General features: G+C 51.7%; 1 protein-coding gene across 1 annotated transcript in view; it reads right to left on the bottom strand.

The window, feature by feature from the left end:
- MAP4K5 (mitogen-activated protein kinase kinase kinase kinase 5) overlaps positions 1-16,668 on the bottom strand; it is a 232,454-nt gene that overhangs the window by 1,968 nt on the left and 213,818 nt on the right. The window contains 4 exon segments of the mRNA XM_060261158.1: positions 5,117-5,172; positions 7,459-7,529; positions 8,829-8,921; positions 11,898-11,966. Coding sequence (XP_060117141.1) covers positions 5,117-5,172; positions 7,459-7,529; positions 8,829-8,921; positions 11,898-11,966 — 289 coding nt within the window.

The following is a 16,668-nucleotide window of genomic DNA, read 5'->3' as shown; positions in this document are numbered from 1 at the left end:
ACAGAGTGTTGCACTGGATGGGCCATTGGCCTGATCCAACAGGGCTTCTCTTATGTTCTTATGTGACACAGAATGTTGGACTGGATGGGCCATTGGCCTGATCCAACATGGCTTCTCTTATGTAACACAGAGTGTTGGACTGGAGGGGCCACTGGCCTGATCCAACAGGGCTTCTCTTATGTTCTTATGTGACACAGAGTGTTGGACTGGATGGGCCATTGGCCTGATCCAACAGGGCTTCTCTTATGTTCTTATGTGACACAGAGTGTTGGACTGGATGGGCCATTGGCCTGATCCAACATGGCTTCTCTTATGTGACACAGAGTGTTGGACTGGATGGGCCACTGGCCTGATCCAACATGGCTTCTCCTATGTTCTTATATATAAAATCAGTTACATTAAAATTACAAACCCTGATGGCGTCTTTAAAGTGCTCTTATTCAGTTATTGGATCACATCAGGGCTGGGGGGATTCCCCCAAGAGGGGGTGGAGAGGAAGAGCTACTACTGGAGCGCAACGTCCTTCCAGGGACATAGCGGAGGAGGCGGTCCCGTAGAGACATCGGTCCCAGACCGCTCAGGGCCTTGAAGGTCATAAACCAAAACCTTGAATCTGACCCGGTACTCAACTGGCAACCAGCGTAGCTTGGCGCAGCACAGGTAGAATATGTGCCCTCCGTGGCGTTCTTGTCAAGTAGAATTTTTGCTCACAAGGCTCTGCAGCTCAGAGGGAACATTGGATGGGAATAAGGTTTTATGACAACAGCTTTAATTCAAGAAGCGTTTCAAAGTAGATGCTGAGCTGATATAATTTAGTCTGCCTTGGGGTGATGTCAGGGGCACGCGGCAGGCGCGAAGGAGTTATGCAAATGAGTTGTCCCAATGAGCTCCGGCACCTTTTTTTCTACGACATGACCCCCGGAGATGCAGAGAGATTTTAATCCGGTAGCACCTTAGAAACCAACTAGATTTGGGGCGGAATGCCCTTTTGAGACAAAGCGCCCTTTGCTTTGCCTCTTAGAAGCTCATACCTTCCAGAATCCGCAGAAGAAAGTTTGTGTCCACTGATATCTTTAAGATCCACGAAATTTTATTCTGAAGAACTGTGCGTGCACGCAAAGGCTTATGCCTAGGATGAAACTGTCTTGGTCTTAAGAGGTGCCCCCTGGGCTCAGATTTTGTTCTGTTGCTTCGGACCACACCTGAATCTAGCCTCCAAAACCCGGTCGGTCTCTAAGGCGCCACTGCGTTCAAATCTAGCCAGCCCCCTACAGCTCAACAGGTCGAGTGAGCCAAGCGTCTGCTCCTCTGCCATTCCTGTTGCCACTTGGTGCACTTCCTGGTGCACTTAGCCACGGCACCCTGGATTCTGCTGCCTGCGTCTGTAGCCAGTCTGGGGTGCCATTAAGAAGAAGAAGAAGGAGACTGCAGATTTATACCCCACCCTTGTCTCTGAATCAGAGACTCAGAGCGGCTCACAATCTCCTCTATCTTCTCCCCCCACAACAGACACCCTGTGAGGTGGGTGGGGCTGAGAGAGCTCTCCCAGAAGTTGTCCTTTCAAGGATAACCAGAGCTATGGCTGACCCAGGGCCATTCCAGCAGGTGCAAGTGGAGGAGCAAGAAATCAAACCCGGTTCTCCAAGAGAAGAAGAATTGCAGATTTATACCCCGCCCTTCTCTTTGAATCAGAGCAGCTCACAATCTCCTCTATCTTCTCCCCGCACAACAGACACCCTGTGAGATGGGTGGGGCTGAGAGAGCTCTCCCAGAAGTTGTCCTTTCAAGAATAACCAGAGCTATGGCTGACCCAAGGCCATTCCAGCAGGTGCAAGTGGAGGAGCGAGAAATCAAACCCGGTTGTCCAAGAGAAGAATTGCAGAATTATACTCCACCCTTCTCTCTGAATCAGAGCAGCTTACAATCTCCTATATCTTCTCCCCCCACAACAGACACCCTGTGAGGTGGGTGGGGCTGAGAGGACTCTCACAGCAGCTACCCTTTCAAGGACAACCTCTGCCAGAGCTCTGGCTGACCCAAGGCCATGCTAGCAGGTGCAAGTGGAGGAGTGGGGAATCCAACTTGGTTCTCCCAGATAAGAGTCCACGCACTTAACCACTACACCAGACAGGCTCTCTCCTGAGGTCCCCCTCTTTCCCAAAGATATTGGATTTATATCCTGCACTCCACTCCAAATCTCAGAGCAGCTCGCAATCTCCTTTATCTTCCTCCCCCCCACAACAGACACTCTGTAAGGTGAGTGGGGCTGAGAGAGCTCTGACAGAAGCTGCTCTTTCAAGGACAACCTCTGCGAGAGCTCTGGCTGACCCAAGGCCATTCCAGCAGCTGCAAGTGGAGGAGTGGGGAATCCAACCCGGTTCTCCCAGGTAAGAGTCCGCACGCTTCACCACTTCACCAAACTGGTACGTTGCTGTGTTTTTCAGGCCTCCAAACCAAAGTCTGAAATGCTGCCCCCCACCTGCCTAGCTTCACGTGCTCGGAATGCGGCACTCCTGGTGTGTTTGCCAAAGAGATTTATCGGGATGTTCCCGGGGCGAAGATCACAGGAAAACCTTTGTGTGCAAAACAAAAGGCGGAGCTGCTGCCTTAGACACGCAAAGGGGCCTGCCCAGAAACACAGAGCGGCCGGATTCCTCAGCGGCAGAAGAAACTCCCAATGGGGAGAGGTGGCGACGGTGGGGGGCACCAACCCCCCCCCCCCACATTCCTGGCTCCTTCTCGGAACCATCCGCTTGCACCAGCGAGCCTGCAGGGTGTGGGGGTTAGAGTGCAAGTCTCGGAACTGTGAGATCCGTGTTCGAATTCCACACTCGAGATGTAGAAGACTGCTGGGAAATCCTTGGGCCGGTCATACATCTCAGCCTCACCGACCTCACAGGGTGGTGGTTGTTGGGAGGATAAAATAGAGGAGAGGAGAAGGACGGAAGCCGCTTTGGGTTCCCGTTTGGGGAGAAAGGCAGGGGACAGATGAACCTATGAAGCTGCCTTCTACTGAATCAGACCCTCCTGGGTCCATCAAAGTCAGTCTTGTCTCCTCAGACTGGCAGCGGCTCTCCAGGGTCTCAAGCTGAGGTTTTGCACGCCTACTTGCCTGGACCCTTTTTAGTTGGAGACGCCGGGGATTGAACCTGGGACCTTCTGAGCCACCATCCTCTCATCCATCCATCCTCTCATCCATCCGTCCATCCATCTCTCTCTCTCTCTCTCTCATCTATCTATCATCTCTCTATCTATCTCTCTATCTATCATCTGAAGCTGCCTTATACTGAATCAGACCCTCGGTCCATCAAAGTCAGTCTTGTCTACTCAGACTGGCAGCGGCTCTCCAGGGTCTCAAGCTGAGGTTTTTCACGCCTACTTGCCAGGACCTTTTGTAGTTGGAGATGCCGGGGATTGAACCTGGGACCGTCTGCTCATCAAGCCACTGAGCCACCGTCCCTCCCCAAAATGAAGCAAGTAAGTTTCTGACAGCAATGAAGATCCTGTGATAATTTAGGGGGAGGTGTTTGTGAGTTTCCTGCATTGTGAAGGGGTTTGGACTAGATGTCCCTGGAGGTCCCTTCCAACTCTGATTCTAAGTTTCTCCCCAAAATGACCAATGAAGCAAGTAACCTCCAGCGGCATCTGGATCGAGGCGGTGTGGCGGTGCTGATACTGTTAGATCTGTCGGCCGCATTTGATACGGTTGATCATCAGTTACTGGCCCGCCGCCTCGCCGACACGGGGATTGGGGGATTGGCCTTACAGTGGCTTTCCTCCTTCCTCGAAGGACGGGGACAAAGGGTGGCCATTGGGGGGGAACGGTCCCGGAGGCACCCACTAGTATGTGGGGTCCCACAAGGGGCAGTTCTCTCCCCGATGTTATTTAACATCTATATGCGCCCCCTTGCCCAGATTGCCCGGAGGTTTGGACTTGGGTGCCATCAATATGCTGATGACACCCAACTCTATCTGCTAATGGATGGCCGGCCTGGCTCCGTCCCAGAAAGCCTGGACCTAGCATTGCAAGCCGTGGCAGGCTGGCTCAGACTGAGTGGGCTGAAGTTGAATCCAACGAAGACAGAGGTCCTGTGCTTGGGTCGCGGTGCCTTGGAAGGGGAAATCCCCTTGCCAGTCCTTGACGGTGTGCAGCTTAAAGCGGCACACAGGGTCAAGAGCTTGGGGGTTCTTCTGGAGCCTTCATTATCAATGGAGGCACAGATAGCGGCCGCTGCCAAGTCCGCGTTCTTTCATCTTCGTCGGGCGAGGCAGTTGGCCCCCTTCCTGGAGCGCCGTGACCTAGCAACAGTGATCCATGCTACGGTCACCTCGAGACTGGACTACTGCAACGCCCTCTACATGGGGCTGCCCTTGTGCCGAATTCGGCGGTTGCAGCTGGTGCAGAACGCGGCGGCTAGGCTGTTGTTGGGGCTCCCAAGGTGGGAGCACATACAGCCAGGGCTGCGCGGACTGCACTGGTTGCCAGTGGCATACCGAGTTCGCTACAAGGTGCTGGTTATTACCTTTAAAGCCCTATATGGCCGGGGACCTACCTACCTAAGGGACCGTCTCTCCCCATATGAGCCCCAGAGGGCACTGAGGTCATCTGGGAAAAACCAGCTGAATATCCCTGGGCCAAGGGAGGCCAGACTGAAAGCCACCCGGGATCGGGCCTTCTCTATTACTGCTCCACTACTGTGGAACCAACTTCCTGAGGAGGTGAGGGCCATACGATGTTTAGAGGGATTCCGTAGGGCCTGCAAGACCCACCTTTTCAGGATGGCCTTCAACTAGCGAAAATTAGTGGAAAACTGTGACAAAACTAGATATGCTGCTAGAAATGCTTTTACTCTTGAAATGTTTTTACTGCTGAAATTTATTGAAATCTGTTATAACGCCATATTATTATGTGAATTTTAATATTTTGTAATTGTTTTAACCGTGTTTTATAATTGCAACTGATGTAATGTGTGTTTTATGCTGTGAGCCGCCCTGAGCCTGCTTCGGCGGGGAGGGCGGGATAGAAATAAAAAATTATTATTATTATTATTATTATTATTAGTAAGTAAACACATTAAAAAGGGACAAAAGGGGAATGGTTTTCTTCTTGGATTACCTGTCCGAACCCAATAAGCGGAAGACCCTGGTTTCGTCTGAGATCTCCTGGGTGACCTGCAGAAAAGAGAAGTAGTAGTTAAGAAGATATTGGATTTATATCCCACCCTATACTCTGAATCTCAGATCCTCAGAGCGGTCACAATCTCCTTTGCCTTTCTCCCCCACAACAGACACCCTGTGAGGTAGGTGGGGCTGAGAGAGCTCTGACAGAGACTGCCCTTTCAAGGACAACTCCCACGAGAGCTCTGGCTGACCCAAGACCGTTCCAGCAGCTGCAAGTGGAGGAGTGGGGAATCAAGCCTGGTTCTCCCAGGTAAGAGAGCTATGGCTGACCCAAGGCCATTCCAGCAGCTGCAAGTGGAGGAGTGGGGAATCCAACTCGGTTCTCCCAGGTAAGAGAGCTCTGGCTGACCCAAGGCCATTCCAGCAGGTGCAAGTGGAGGAGTGGAGAATCAAGCCTGGTTCTCCCAGGTAAGAGAGCTATGGCTGACCCAAGGCCATTCCAGCAGCTGCAAGTGGAGGAGTGGGGAATCCAACTCGGTTCTCCCAGGTAAGAGAGCTATGGCTGACCCAAGGCCATTCCAACAGCTGCAAGTGGAGGAAGGGGGAATCAAGCCTGGTTCTCCCACGTAAGAGTCTGCGCACTTCACCATTACGCCAAACTGGCTCTCAGAAAGGGCTGGAGGAGTGTGAGGCACTCCTAGCCATTTTGAAGAATGGCCAGGGCACCCCAGCTGAATGCAAATACAGGGCCAAAATGTACCTGCTGCTTTTAACCCCTTCCTCCCCCCCACCCACAAGTGCTGGCAGAAGGATTTGCAACTGCTTATATTGATCGGGGCTTTTTTTTGGAGCAGGAACTCCTTTGCATTTTAGGCCACACCCCAGTTATAGCCAATCTTCCAAGAGTTTACAGTAAACCCTGTAAGAAGAGCCCTGCAAGCTCTTGGAGGACTGGCTACATCAGCGGTGGGGTGTGTGGCCTAATATGCAAAGGAGTCCCAGCTACAAAAAACCCCTGCTTTGCATATTAGGCCACACGCCCCTGATGTAGCCCATTCTTCTGGAGCTTCCAGTAGGCCATGTACGAGGAGCCCTGCAAGCTCTTGGCAGATTGGCTACATCACGGTGTGTGTGGTCTAATATGCAAAGGAGTTCCTGCTACAAAAAAAAGCCCTGGTATTGTTGATCTTATCTTACTGGAGACCACCGGAAACCGTTGGGGGACTGGGATCTGCAGACGCTCCCCAACCACCGAGCTCTCTGTATGCAGAATGAATGGACGCGCCATTCGCTGCAAGAATCATTTCCTGTTCTCAATCTCCTCGAAGTGAGTCTCCAGCTCGGTGGCTTCTCTGGGGCTAATTTGGGAACAGGAAATTCAACAGTGTCTTGACATTACGAGAGAGAGCCAGCTAGTGGTGAAGTGTGCCGATTCTTATCTGGGAGAACCAGGTTTGATTCCCCACTCCTCCACTTGCACCTCCTCCACTTTGGCCTCGGGTCAGCCAAAGCTCTCGCAGGAGTTGTCCTTGAAAGGGCAGCTGCTGGGAGAGCTCTCTCAGCCCCACCCACCTCACAGGGTGTCTGTTGTGGGGGAGGAAGGGAAAGGAGACTGTACGCCGCTCTGAGACTCTGTCCTTGAAAGGGCAGCTGCTGGGAGAGCTATCTCAGCTCCACCCACCTCACATGATGTCTGTTGTGGGAGAGGAAGGGAAAGGAGGTTGTGAGCCGCTCTGAGACTCTGTCCTTGAAAGGGCAGCTGCTGGGAGAGCTCTCTCAGCCCCACCCACCTCACAGGATGTCTGTTGTGGGGGAGGAAGGGAAAGGAGATTGTGAGCTGCTCTGAGACTCTGTCCTTGGAAGGGCAGCTGCTGGGAGAGCTCTCTCAGCCCCACCCACCTCACAGGGTGTCTGTTGTGGGGGAGGAAGGGAAAGGAGATTGTGAGCTGCTCTGAGACTCTGTCCTTGGAAGGGCAGCTGCTGGGAGAGCTCTCTCAGCCCCACCCACCTCACAGGGTGTCTGTTGTGGGGGGGAAGGGAAAGGAGATTGTGAGCTGCTCTGAGACTCTGTCCTTGGAAGGGCAGCTGCTGGGAGAGCTCTCTCAGCCCCACCCACCTCACAGGGTGTCTGTTGTAGGGGGAGAAGACATAGGAGATTGTGAGCTGCTCTGAGTCTCTGATTCAGAGAGAAGGGCGGGGTATAAATCTGCAGTCTTCTTCTTCTGCTTCAATTAAGGAAGCAAGTCCTTCCACTCCAGGCCTCCATGATTTAATTCGGGCACTAGAAAAACCCAGGCAAGAGGGGGAGAACAAAACCCCATGGTGGGGGGCACTTACTTCATCCGACTTGAAGCTTTTGCCCTGCATCCCGTGCTTCCAGAAGGCCAAGACGCTGTCTTGAAGGCACACTGTGGAAGAGACGCGACCAAAGGCCAGCAACCATGAGTGGGGGCCTGGGACACGGGGCGGGGCCAGCACCCCCCCATCGCTTGAGACAGGCACTACGGAGAGGCCCTGAACGTGATGGGGATGGGAAGGAACCTGGAAATGTAGACTAGAGACAGGAGAGTTTTCACCCTGCCCACTCTGGGTGAAATGTCACAAGTACCCCTTCCTCCCTCCCTTTCTTCCTTCCTCCCTCCCTTTCTTTTTTCCTTCCTTCCTTCCTCCCTCCCTCTTCTTCTTTCCTTCCTTCCTTCCTCCCTCCCTTTCTTCCTCCCTCCCTCCCTTTCTTCTTTCCTTCCTCCCTCCCTCCCTTTCTTTTTTCCTTCCTTTCTTTCTTTCTTTCTTCCTTCCTCCCTCCCTTTCTTCTTTCCTTCCTTCCTTCCTCCCTCCCTCCCTTTCTTCCTTCCTTCCTCCCTCCCTTCCTCCCTCCCTCCCTTTCTTTTTTCCTTCCTTCCTTCCTTCCTTCCTCCCTTTCTTCCTCCCTCCCTCCCTCCCTCCCTTCTTTCCTTCCTTCCTTCCTCCCTCCCTTTCTTCCTCCCTTTCTTCCTCCCTCCCTTCTTTCCTTCCTTCCTCCCTCCCTCCCTCCCTTTCTTCTTTCCTTCCTTCCTCCCTTCCTTCTTCCCTTTCTTCCTTCCTTCCTCCCTCCCTTTCTTCTTTCCTTCCTTTCTTCCTTCCTCCCTTCCTTCCTGCCTTTCCTTCCTTCCCTCCCTCTCCTCTTTCCTTCCTTCCTTCCTCCCTTCTTTCCTGCCTTCCTTCCTTCCCTCCCTCGGCTCTCATACATCTGACGTTTATTCTATGTGACTCTAACATGAAGCAAGTTTGGCCACGCCTGTCCTAAAGGCAGGCCACAGATTCCACCATAAAAACTGTGGGACTGTGGGCCAAACCCAATGAAATCTCTGAGATCCAACATCAACTACCTCTCTATTACTTCTTTTGATAGCATCTACGTGAGTGGGTCCAAGACTCCAGTGCTCAGTGTGGGGGCAAATGCTCCCTCCATGTTTTTCGCCTGCGTTAACATCACCCCCTTAAGGTACCATTTGCACCCCCCCCCCATATAGAAAACCTTATAGGTTTAAATCCACCCCCCCCAGGGGGGTTGCAATCCAAACCCATTCCAGGCACACACAACCACAACTCCTGAAGCCCTCCCACTGTTGCCCCCCCAAACAATCTAATCTTGGATTTCCAATGTTCTGCCATGTTTTGTAACAAGGAAGGCCACAGATGTTTGAACGATGCTGCCGCAGCCTGCTTACCTACGGACTCGATGCAGAAATCGAAACTGAGCTCAGAGGCCAGCTTCTTGCTTGACTTCAGCTTCCCGTGCAGGTTCACAATTTTCACAAATCCTCAAAGAGAAACACCAAAAGGAAACAAATCACCTTGCTGGCAAATAACGTCTGCTGAAATGGGTTTGGAGACCATGGAAACAGATGCTCTCAAGAACATAACAGAAGCCCTGTTGGATCAGGCCAATGGCCCCTCCAGTCCAACACTCTGTGTCACAGAAGAACATAAGAGAAGCCCTGTTGGATCAGGCCAATGGGCCCTCCAGTCCAACACTCTTGTGTCACATAGAGTGTTGTGTCTTACGTGACACAGAGTGTTGGACTGGATGGGCCCATTGGCCTGATCCAACATGGCTTCTCTTCTGTGACACAGAGTGTTGGACTGGAGGGGCCACTGGCCTGATCCAACATGGCTTCTCTTCTGTGAAACAGAGTGTTGGACTGGAGGGGCCATTGGCCTGATCCAACATGGCTTCTCTTATGTTCTTCTGTGACACAAGACTGTTGGACTGGAGGGCCATTGGCCTGTTCCAACATGGCTTCTCTTATGTTCTTATGTGACACAGAGTGTTGGACTGGATGGGCCACTGGCCTGATCCAACATGGTTTCTCTTATGTTCTTATGTGACACAGAGTGTTGGACTGGAGGGGCCACTGGCCTGAACCAACAGGGCTTCTCTTATGTTCTTATGTGACTCAGAGTGTTGGACTGGAGGGGCCATTGGCCTGATCCAACATGGCTTCTCTTATGTTCTTATGTGACACAGAGTGTTGGACTGGATGGGCCACTGGCCTGATCCAACATGGCTCCTCTTATGTTCTTATGTGACACAGAGTGTTGGACTGGAGGGGCCACTGGCCTGAACCAACAGGGCTTCTCTTCTGTTCTTATGTGAGACAGAGTGTTGGACTGGAGGGGCCATTGGCCTGATCCAACATGGCTTCTCTTATGTTCTTCTGTGACACAGAGTGTTGGACTGGAGGGGCCATTGGCCTGATCTAACATGGCTTCTCTTATTTTCTTCTGTGACACAAGAGTGTTGGACTGGATGGGCCATTGGCCTGATCTAACATGGCTTCTCTTATGTTCTTATGTGACACAGAGTGTTGGACTGGATGGGCCATTGGCCTGATCCAACATGGCTTCTCTTATGTTCTTCTGTGACACAAGAGTGTTGGACTGGAGGGCCATTGGCCTGATCCAACATGGCTTCTCTTATGTTCTTATGTGACACAGAGTGTTGGACTGGATGGGCCATTGGCCTGATCCAACATGGCTTCTCTTATGTTCTTATGTGACACAGAGTGTTGGACTGGAGGGCCATTGGCCTGATCCAACAGGGCTTCTCTAAGTTCTTATGTGACACAGAGTGTTGGACTGGATGGGCCATTGGCCTGATCCAACATGGCTTCTCTTACGTTTTTATGTGACACATAGTGTTGGACTGGAGGGGCCACTGGCCTGATCCAACATGGCTTCTCTTATGTTCTTATGTGACACAGAGTGTTGGACTGGAGGGGCCACTGGCCTGAACCAACAGGGCTTCTCTTATGTTCTTATGTGACTCAGAGTGTTGGACTGGAGGGGCCATTGGCCTGATCCAACATGGCTTCTCTTATGTTCTTATGTGACGCAGAGTGTTGGACTGGATGGGCCACTGGCCTGATCCAACATGGCTCCTCTTATGTTGTTATGTGACACAGAGTGTTGGACTGGAGGGGCCACTGGCCTGAACCAACAGGGCTTCTCTTATGTTCTTATGTGACTCAGAGTGTTGGACTGGAGGGGCCATTGGTGTGATCCAACATGGCTTCTCTTATGTTCTTATGTGACACAGAGTGTTGGACTGGAGGGGCCACTGGCCTGATCCAACATGGCTCCTCTTATGTGACACAGAGTGTTGGACTGGAGGGGCCACTGGCCTGAACCAACAGGGCTTCTCTTATGTTCTTATGTGACACAGAGTGTTGGACTGGAGGGGCCATGGGCATAAGGTGGATAAAACAGACACAGTTCAGTGTAACAGAAACAAAGAGCGGGAAGGGACTCCAAAGGTTAGCTAGTCCAACTCCCTGCACAGTGCAAGAAATTCACAGCTATTCTCTCTTTTTCACACACACACACATCAAGGTGGGCTGTGTTGGTCTGGAGCAACAGAACAAAGTTGGAGTCCAGTTGTAGCTTTAAGGTGCTAGTTTGGTGTAGTGGTTAAGTGCGTGGACTCTTATCTGGGATAACCGGGTTTGATTCCTCACTCCTCCACTTGCAGCTGCTGGAATGGCCTTGAGTCAGCCAGAGCTCTTGCACAGTTGTCCTTGAAAGGGCAGCTTCTGTCAGAGCTTTCTCAGGTCCACTCACCTTACAGGGTGTCTGTTGTGGGGGAGGAAGATAGAGGGGATTGTGAGCTGCTCTGTGACTCTGAGATTCAGAGTAAAGGGTGGGATAGAAATCCAATCTCCTCCTCCAGAGCCAGTTTGGTGTCGTGGTTAAGTGTGCGGGCTCTTATCTGGGAGAATCAGGTTTGATTCCCCACTCCTCCACTTGAACCTGCTGGAACGGCCTTGGGTCAGCCATAGCTCTGGTAGGAGTTGTCCTCGAAACGGCAGCTTCTAGGAGAGCTCTCAGCCCCACCGACCTCACAGGGTGTCTGTTGGGGCAGAGGGGGGGAGGTAAAGTAGATTGTGAGCTGCTCTGAGACTCTGAGATTCAGAGTATAGGCCAGTTTATAAATCCAGTTTCTTCTTCTTCTTCTTCTGCACAACAGGAGGTAAGCTTTTGTAAAGGTGCCACTGGACTCCCAACTTTCATCTACACACACGCACACTCACACGCACACAACCAGTAAGTGCTCCAACAGGGATGTTCCTCCTTGACTGAGCTTTGAGACCCTCCTGTATGTGTGGGGGTGGGGTTTATGGTCCCCCTGGAGCATCTCCGCAAGGGGCAAAGGCAGGCTCCAACCCTTCCAGCAGACAGATCCTCCAGAAGAGACGCAACTGCGCCCAGCTGGCCTCGGGGTGCGTCCGGCTACTCACTGTCCAGGCACACGAGGACGGTGTCTCTCTCCAGCTGCGTCACGTGGATGGCATCCAACTGCTGGCAGCCTGTGAGGGAGAAAAAGCACAACGGGCAGCATCCTGTCCTTCCCCCGGCTGGCTTCTCCCCGCCCACCACCCTTCTGCACACCACACCTAATCCCAATCGATGCTCCCTCAAAGCTGCAGAGTCTTGCGAGCAAAAATTCTGCTTTGTGAGCTGCTGGCATTCGAGTTGCGAGCAGCTGCATGAATTAAGTGTGCTCTGGGGGTCGTCCTTCCTGAGCTAGGAACAAAGGACCTGTCTACCTTAGGGACCGTCTCTCCCCACACGTTTCCCAGAGAGACACAGGATTTATTATCAGTTCCCGGCTGAGGAAGGCAAGATTGAAGGCTGCCAGAGACAGAGCCTTCTCAGTCGCGGCCCCCTGTTGGTGGAACCAACTCCCGGGAAAAGTAAGAATCTTGCGGGACCTCGCCCAGTTCCGCAAGGCCCGCAAGACAACATTATTTCGGCTCGCCTTCAACTGAATTTATAGTAGTATAAGAGGATACCCAAGAGGGCTGAATGACCCTGGAATTAATGACGCTAGCACCGAAATTGTTTTCAGTTGCTTAAATTGTTTGTTGTTTAATCTGTTTTAACTACCAAATTCTAGAACTGATGATCTATAAAAGCTACCTAGAGCTTCCCTTTCTTGTATTCGTGTCTTTGTCGGCCAGAAAAGCCAATGTGACACAATCATAGAATCATAGAGTTGGAAGGGACCTCTAGGGCCATCTAGTCCAACCCCCTGCCCAATGCAGGAAACTCACAAAGACCTCCCCCTAAATTCACAGGATCCTCATTGCTGTCAGATGGCCATCTAGCCTCTGTTTCAAAACCTCCAAGGAAGGAGAGCCCACCACCTCCTGAAGAATCATAGTTGGAAGGGACCTCCAGGGTCATCTAGTCCAACCCCCTGCTCAATGCAGGAAACTCACAAACGCCTCCCCCTCAATTCACAGGATCTTCATTGCTGTCAGATGGCCACCTAGCCAATAGTAGATTTTTTTTTAAAAAAACCTATTTGCTCTAGGGCAATAATGTTTCCCAAAAGTATCCGATCTGTCAGCCGACTTTCTAAACGTTTTGGGTATAGTTTGCCCATAATGGATAATAAACGAACGGGGCGAAAATCCTCAGGAAGACTTAAATTACCTTTTTTATAGATAGGAACAATTATGGAGTCAAGCCAGGAACCTGGGACAGTTCCATTAATGGTCAATTAATGTAAATAAGTTGGCCAAAGGTTCAAACCACCAGACTGTACATTTTTAAAAAATCTCAGCAGGGAGACTGTCAGGATCTGGTGCTTTGCCAATTTTCTACCTGCTCTCCTGCCTCACTCAGACTTGATCAGACGGCCAGGAAAATGGCCAAATATTTATCTGAACTAGATAACCCGCAACATCGGAGAGCTTTTATGCTGGCTAGGATGAATGTTTCCCTCCAACGTTCTCTATGGGAGATTTCTTCAAGTCCCCTTTAGCGAGACACATTGTCTGCGGGTCAAGCTCGCCAGATTCCATCCAGCATCTTATTGAACTGCCAACTGTATACTAATCTCCGGAAGGTTCTGTTAGACAGTCTTTCCTTACCGTCCTACATCCAAGAAAATAGGATTGATTGACGCTTCCTATTAAATCACAACATAATCGATATCACAAAAGCTGTTGCCAAATTCTTGGCCGAAATTGTTAAAAATTATTCTAAGCAGGTTGGATTGTTGTCTTAATCTTAGTTTTAGCCTTTTATACTTTGAACAGACATATCTGATCGCTGTTTGGTTGACAAGTCTCTGTATATCTCTTTTCGTTACGAAGCTGAAGATATGAAGATAGATGAAGATATTGGATTTATATCCCACCCTCCACTCTGGAGAGTCTCAGAGCGGCTCACAATCTCCTTTCCCTTCCTCCCCACAACAGACACCCTGTGAGGTGGGTGGGGCTGAGAGGGCTCCCACAGCAGCTGCCCTTTCAAGGACAGAGTCTCAGAGCGGCTCACAATCTCCTTTCCCTTCCTCCCCCACAACAGACACCCTGTGAGGTGGGTGGGGCTGAGAGGGCTCCCACAGCAGCTGCCCTTTCAAGGACAGAGTCTCAGAGCGGCTCACAATCTCCTTTCCCTTCCTCCCCCACAACAGACACCCTGTGAGGTGGGTGGGGCTGAGAGGGCTCCCACAGCAGCTGCCCTTTCAAGGACAGAGTCTCAGAGCGGCTCACAATCTCCTTTACCTTCCTCCCCCACAACAGACACCCTGTGAGGTGGGTGGGGCTGAGAGGGCTCTCACAGCAGCTGCCCTTTCAAGGACAGAGTCTCAGAGCGGCTCACAATCTCCTTTACCTTCCTCCCCCACAACAGACACCCTGTGAGGTGGGTGGGGCTGAGAGGGCTCCCACAGCAGCTGCCCTTTCAAGGACAGAGTCTCAGAGCGGCTCACAATCTCCTTTCCCTTCCTCCCCCACAACAGACACCCTGTGAGGTGGGTGGGGCTGAGAGGGCTCCCACAGCAGCTGCCCTTTCAAGGACAGAGTCTCAGAGCGGCTCACAATCTCCTTTACCTTCCTCCCCCACAACAGACACCCTGTGAGGTGGGTGGGGCTGAGAGGGCTCTCACAGCAGCTGCCCTTTCAAGGACAACCTCTGCCAGAGCTATGGCTGACCCAAGGCCATTCCAGCAGGTGCAAGTGGAGGAGTGGGGAATCAAACCTGGTTCTCCCAGAAAAGAGTCCGTACACTTAACCACTACACCAAACTGGCTCTCCAATAAAGATGGGATTGGATTGGATAGAACTGATAAATTGTTTAAATGTTTCGTTGCTGAGACACCCTGAGCATGCTTCAGCGGGGAGGGCGGGATAGAAATCCAATAAATAAATAAATGAAATGAAATGAAAAATGTGTGAGCTGGAGGCTAAAAACCTGTGAGCTGGCTGATGCTAACTCAGCTTAGAGGAAACGCTGATCCCACTCCCCCTTGCTATTGTCATTCGGCATCTGAAATTCCTCCACTCTTTGAGACAGAAGGACGGGCGGAATCCCCTTCTAGCTGTATCTGAAGAAGTGAGCAGGGACTGCAGCTCATCTCCCGCCATGAATTTTGCTACTATAGGGGAGGGACGGTGGCTCAGTAGCAGAGCATCTGCTTGGGAAGCAGAAGGTCCCCGGTTCAATACCCGGCATCTCCAACTAAAAAGGGTCCAGGCAAGTAGGTGTGAAAAACCTCAGCTTGAGACCCTGGAGAGCAGGGGAGGGATGGTGGCTCAGTGGCAGAGCATCTGCTTGGTAAGCAGAAGGTCCCAGGTTCAATCCCCACTGGCATCTGCAACTAAAAAGGGTCCAGGCAAGTAGGTGTGAAAAACCTCAGCTTGAGACCCTGGAGAGCAGGGGAGGGATGGTGGCTCAGTGGCAGAGCATCTGCTTGGTAAGCAGAAGGTCCCAGGTTCAATCCCCACTGGCATCTGCAACTAAAAAGGGTCCAGGCAAGTAGGTGTGAAAAACCTCAGCTTGAGACCCTGGAGAGCAGGGGAGGGATGGTGGCTCAGTGGCAGAGCATCTGCTTGGTAAGCAGAAGGTCCCAGGTTCAATCCCCACTGGCATCTGCAACTAAAAAGGGTCCAGGCAAGCAGGTGTGAAAAACCTCAGCTTGAGGCCTTGGAGAGCTGCTGCCAGTCAGGGGAAGGATGGTGGCTCAGTGGTGGAGCATCTGCTTGGTAAGCAGAAGGTCCCAGGTTCAATCCCCGACATCTCCAACTAAAAAGGGTCCAGGCAAGTAGGCATGAAAAACCTCCACTTGAGACCCTGGAGAGCCGCTGCCAGTCTGAGTAGACAAGACTGACTTTGATGGACCCAGAGTCTGATTCAGTAGAAGGCAGCTTCATTAGGGGAGGGACGGTGGCTCAGTGGTAGAGCATCTGCTTGGGAAGCAGAAGGTCCCAGGTTCAATCCCTGGCATCTCCAACTAAAAAGGGTCCAGGCAAATAGGTGTGAAAAACCTCAGCTCGAGACCCTGCAGAGCTGCTGCCAGTCTGAGTAGACAAGACTGACTTTGATGGACTGAGGGTTTGATTCAGTATAAGGCAGCTTCATATGTTCATATGTACTCTCTAAGGTGCCACTGGGCTGTGAAGGAGTGAGCTGTGATTCACAAAAGCTCATCCCCCACCACAAATGGTGGTGCTGCTGGACTGTTGCTGGACTGTTACTCTCCTCCCAGGCCAGCCTCCCTGTGCCTGCCCAAAGTCAGTTTGGTGTAGTGGTTAAGTGCACGAACTCTTATCTGGGAGAACCGGGTTAGATTCCCCACTCCTCCACTTGCACCTGCTGGAATGGCCTTGGGTCAGCCAGAGCTCTGGCAGAGTTGCCCTTGAAAGGGCAGCTGCTATGAGAGCCCTCTCCAGCCCCACCCACCTCACAGGGTGTCTGTTGTGGGAGAGGTAGATAAAGGAGACTGTAAGCCGCTCTGAGACACTGATTCAGAGAAAAGGGTGGGCTATAAATCTGCAGTTTTCTTCTTCAAGTAGCTTGGGGCCATCACTGTTCCAGGAGGAGAAGATATTGGATTTATATCCCGCCCTATACGCTGAATCTCAGAGTCTCAGAACAATCACCATCTCCTTTACCTTCCCCACCCCCACAACAGACACACTGTGAGATGGACAACTCTGAAGAGCTACGGCAGACCCAAAGACATTCCAACAGCTGCAAGCGGAGGAGGTGACCAGC

This window comes from Heteronotia binoei, chromosome 21 (assembly GCF_032191835.1).
Source record: "Heteronotia binoei isolate CCM8104 ecotype False Entrance Well chromosome 21, APGP_CSIRO_Hbin_v1, whole genome shotgun sequence".
Lineage (NCBI taxonomy): Eukaryota > Metazoa > Chordata > Lepidosauria > Squamata > Gekkonidae > Heteronotia > Heteronotia binoei.
Note: the sequence above shows the minus strand (reverse complement) of the source record. Positions and strands in the feature narration are given on the sequence as shown.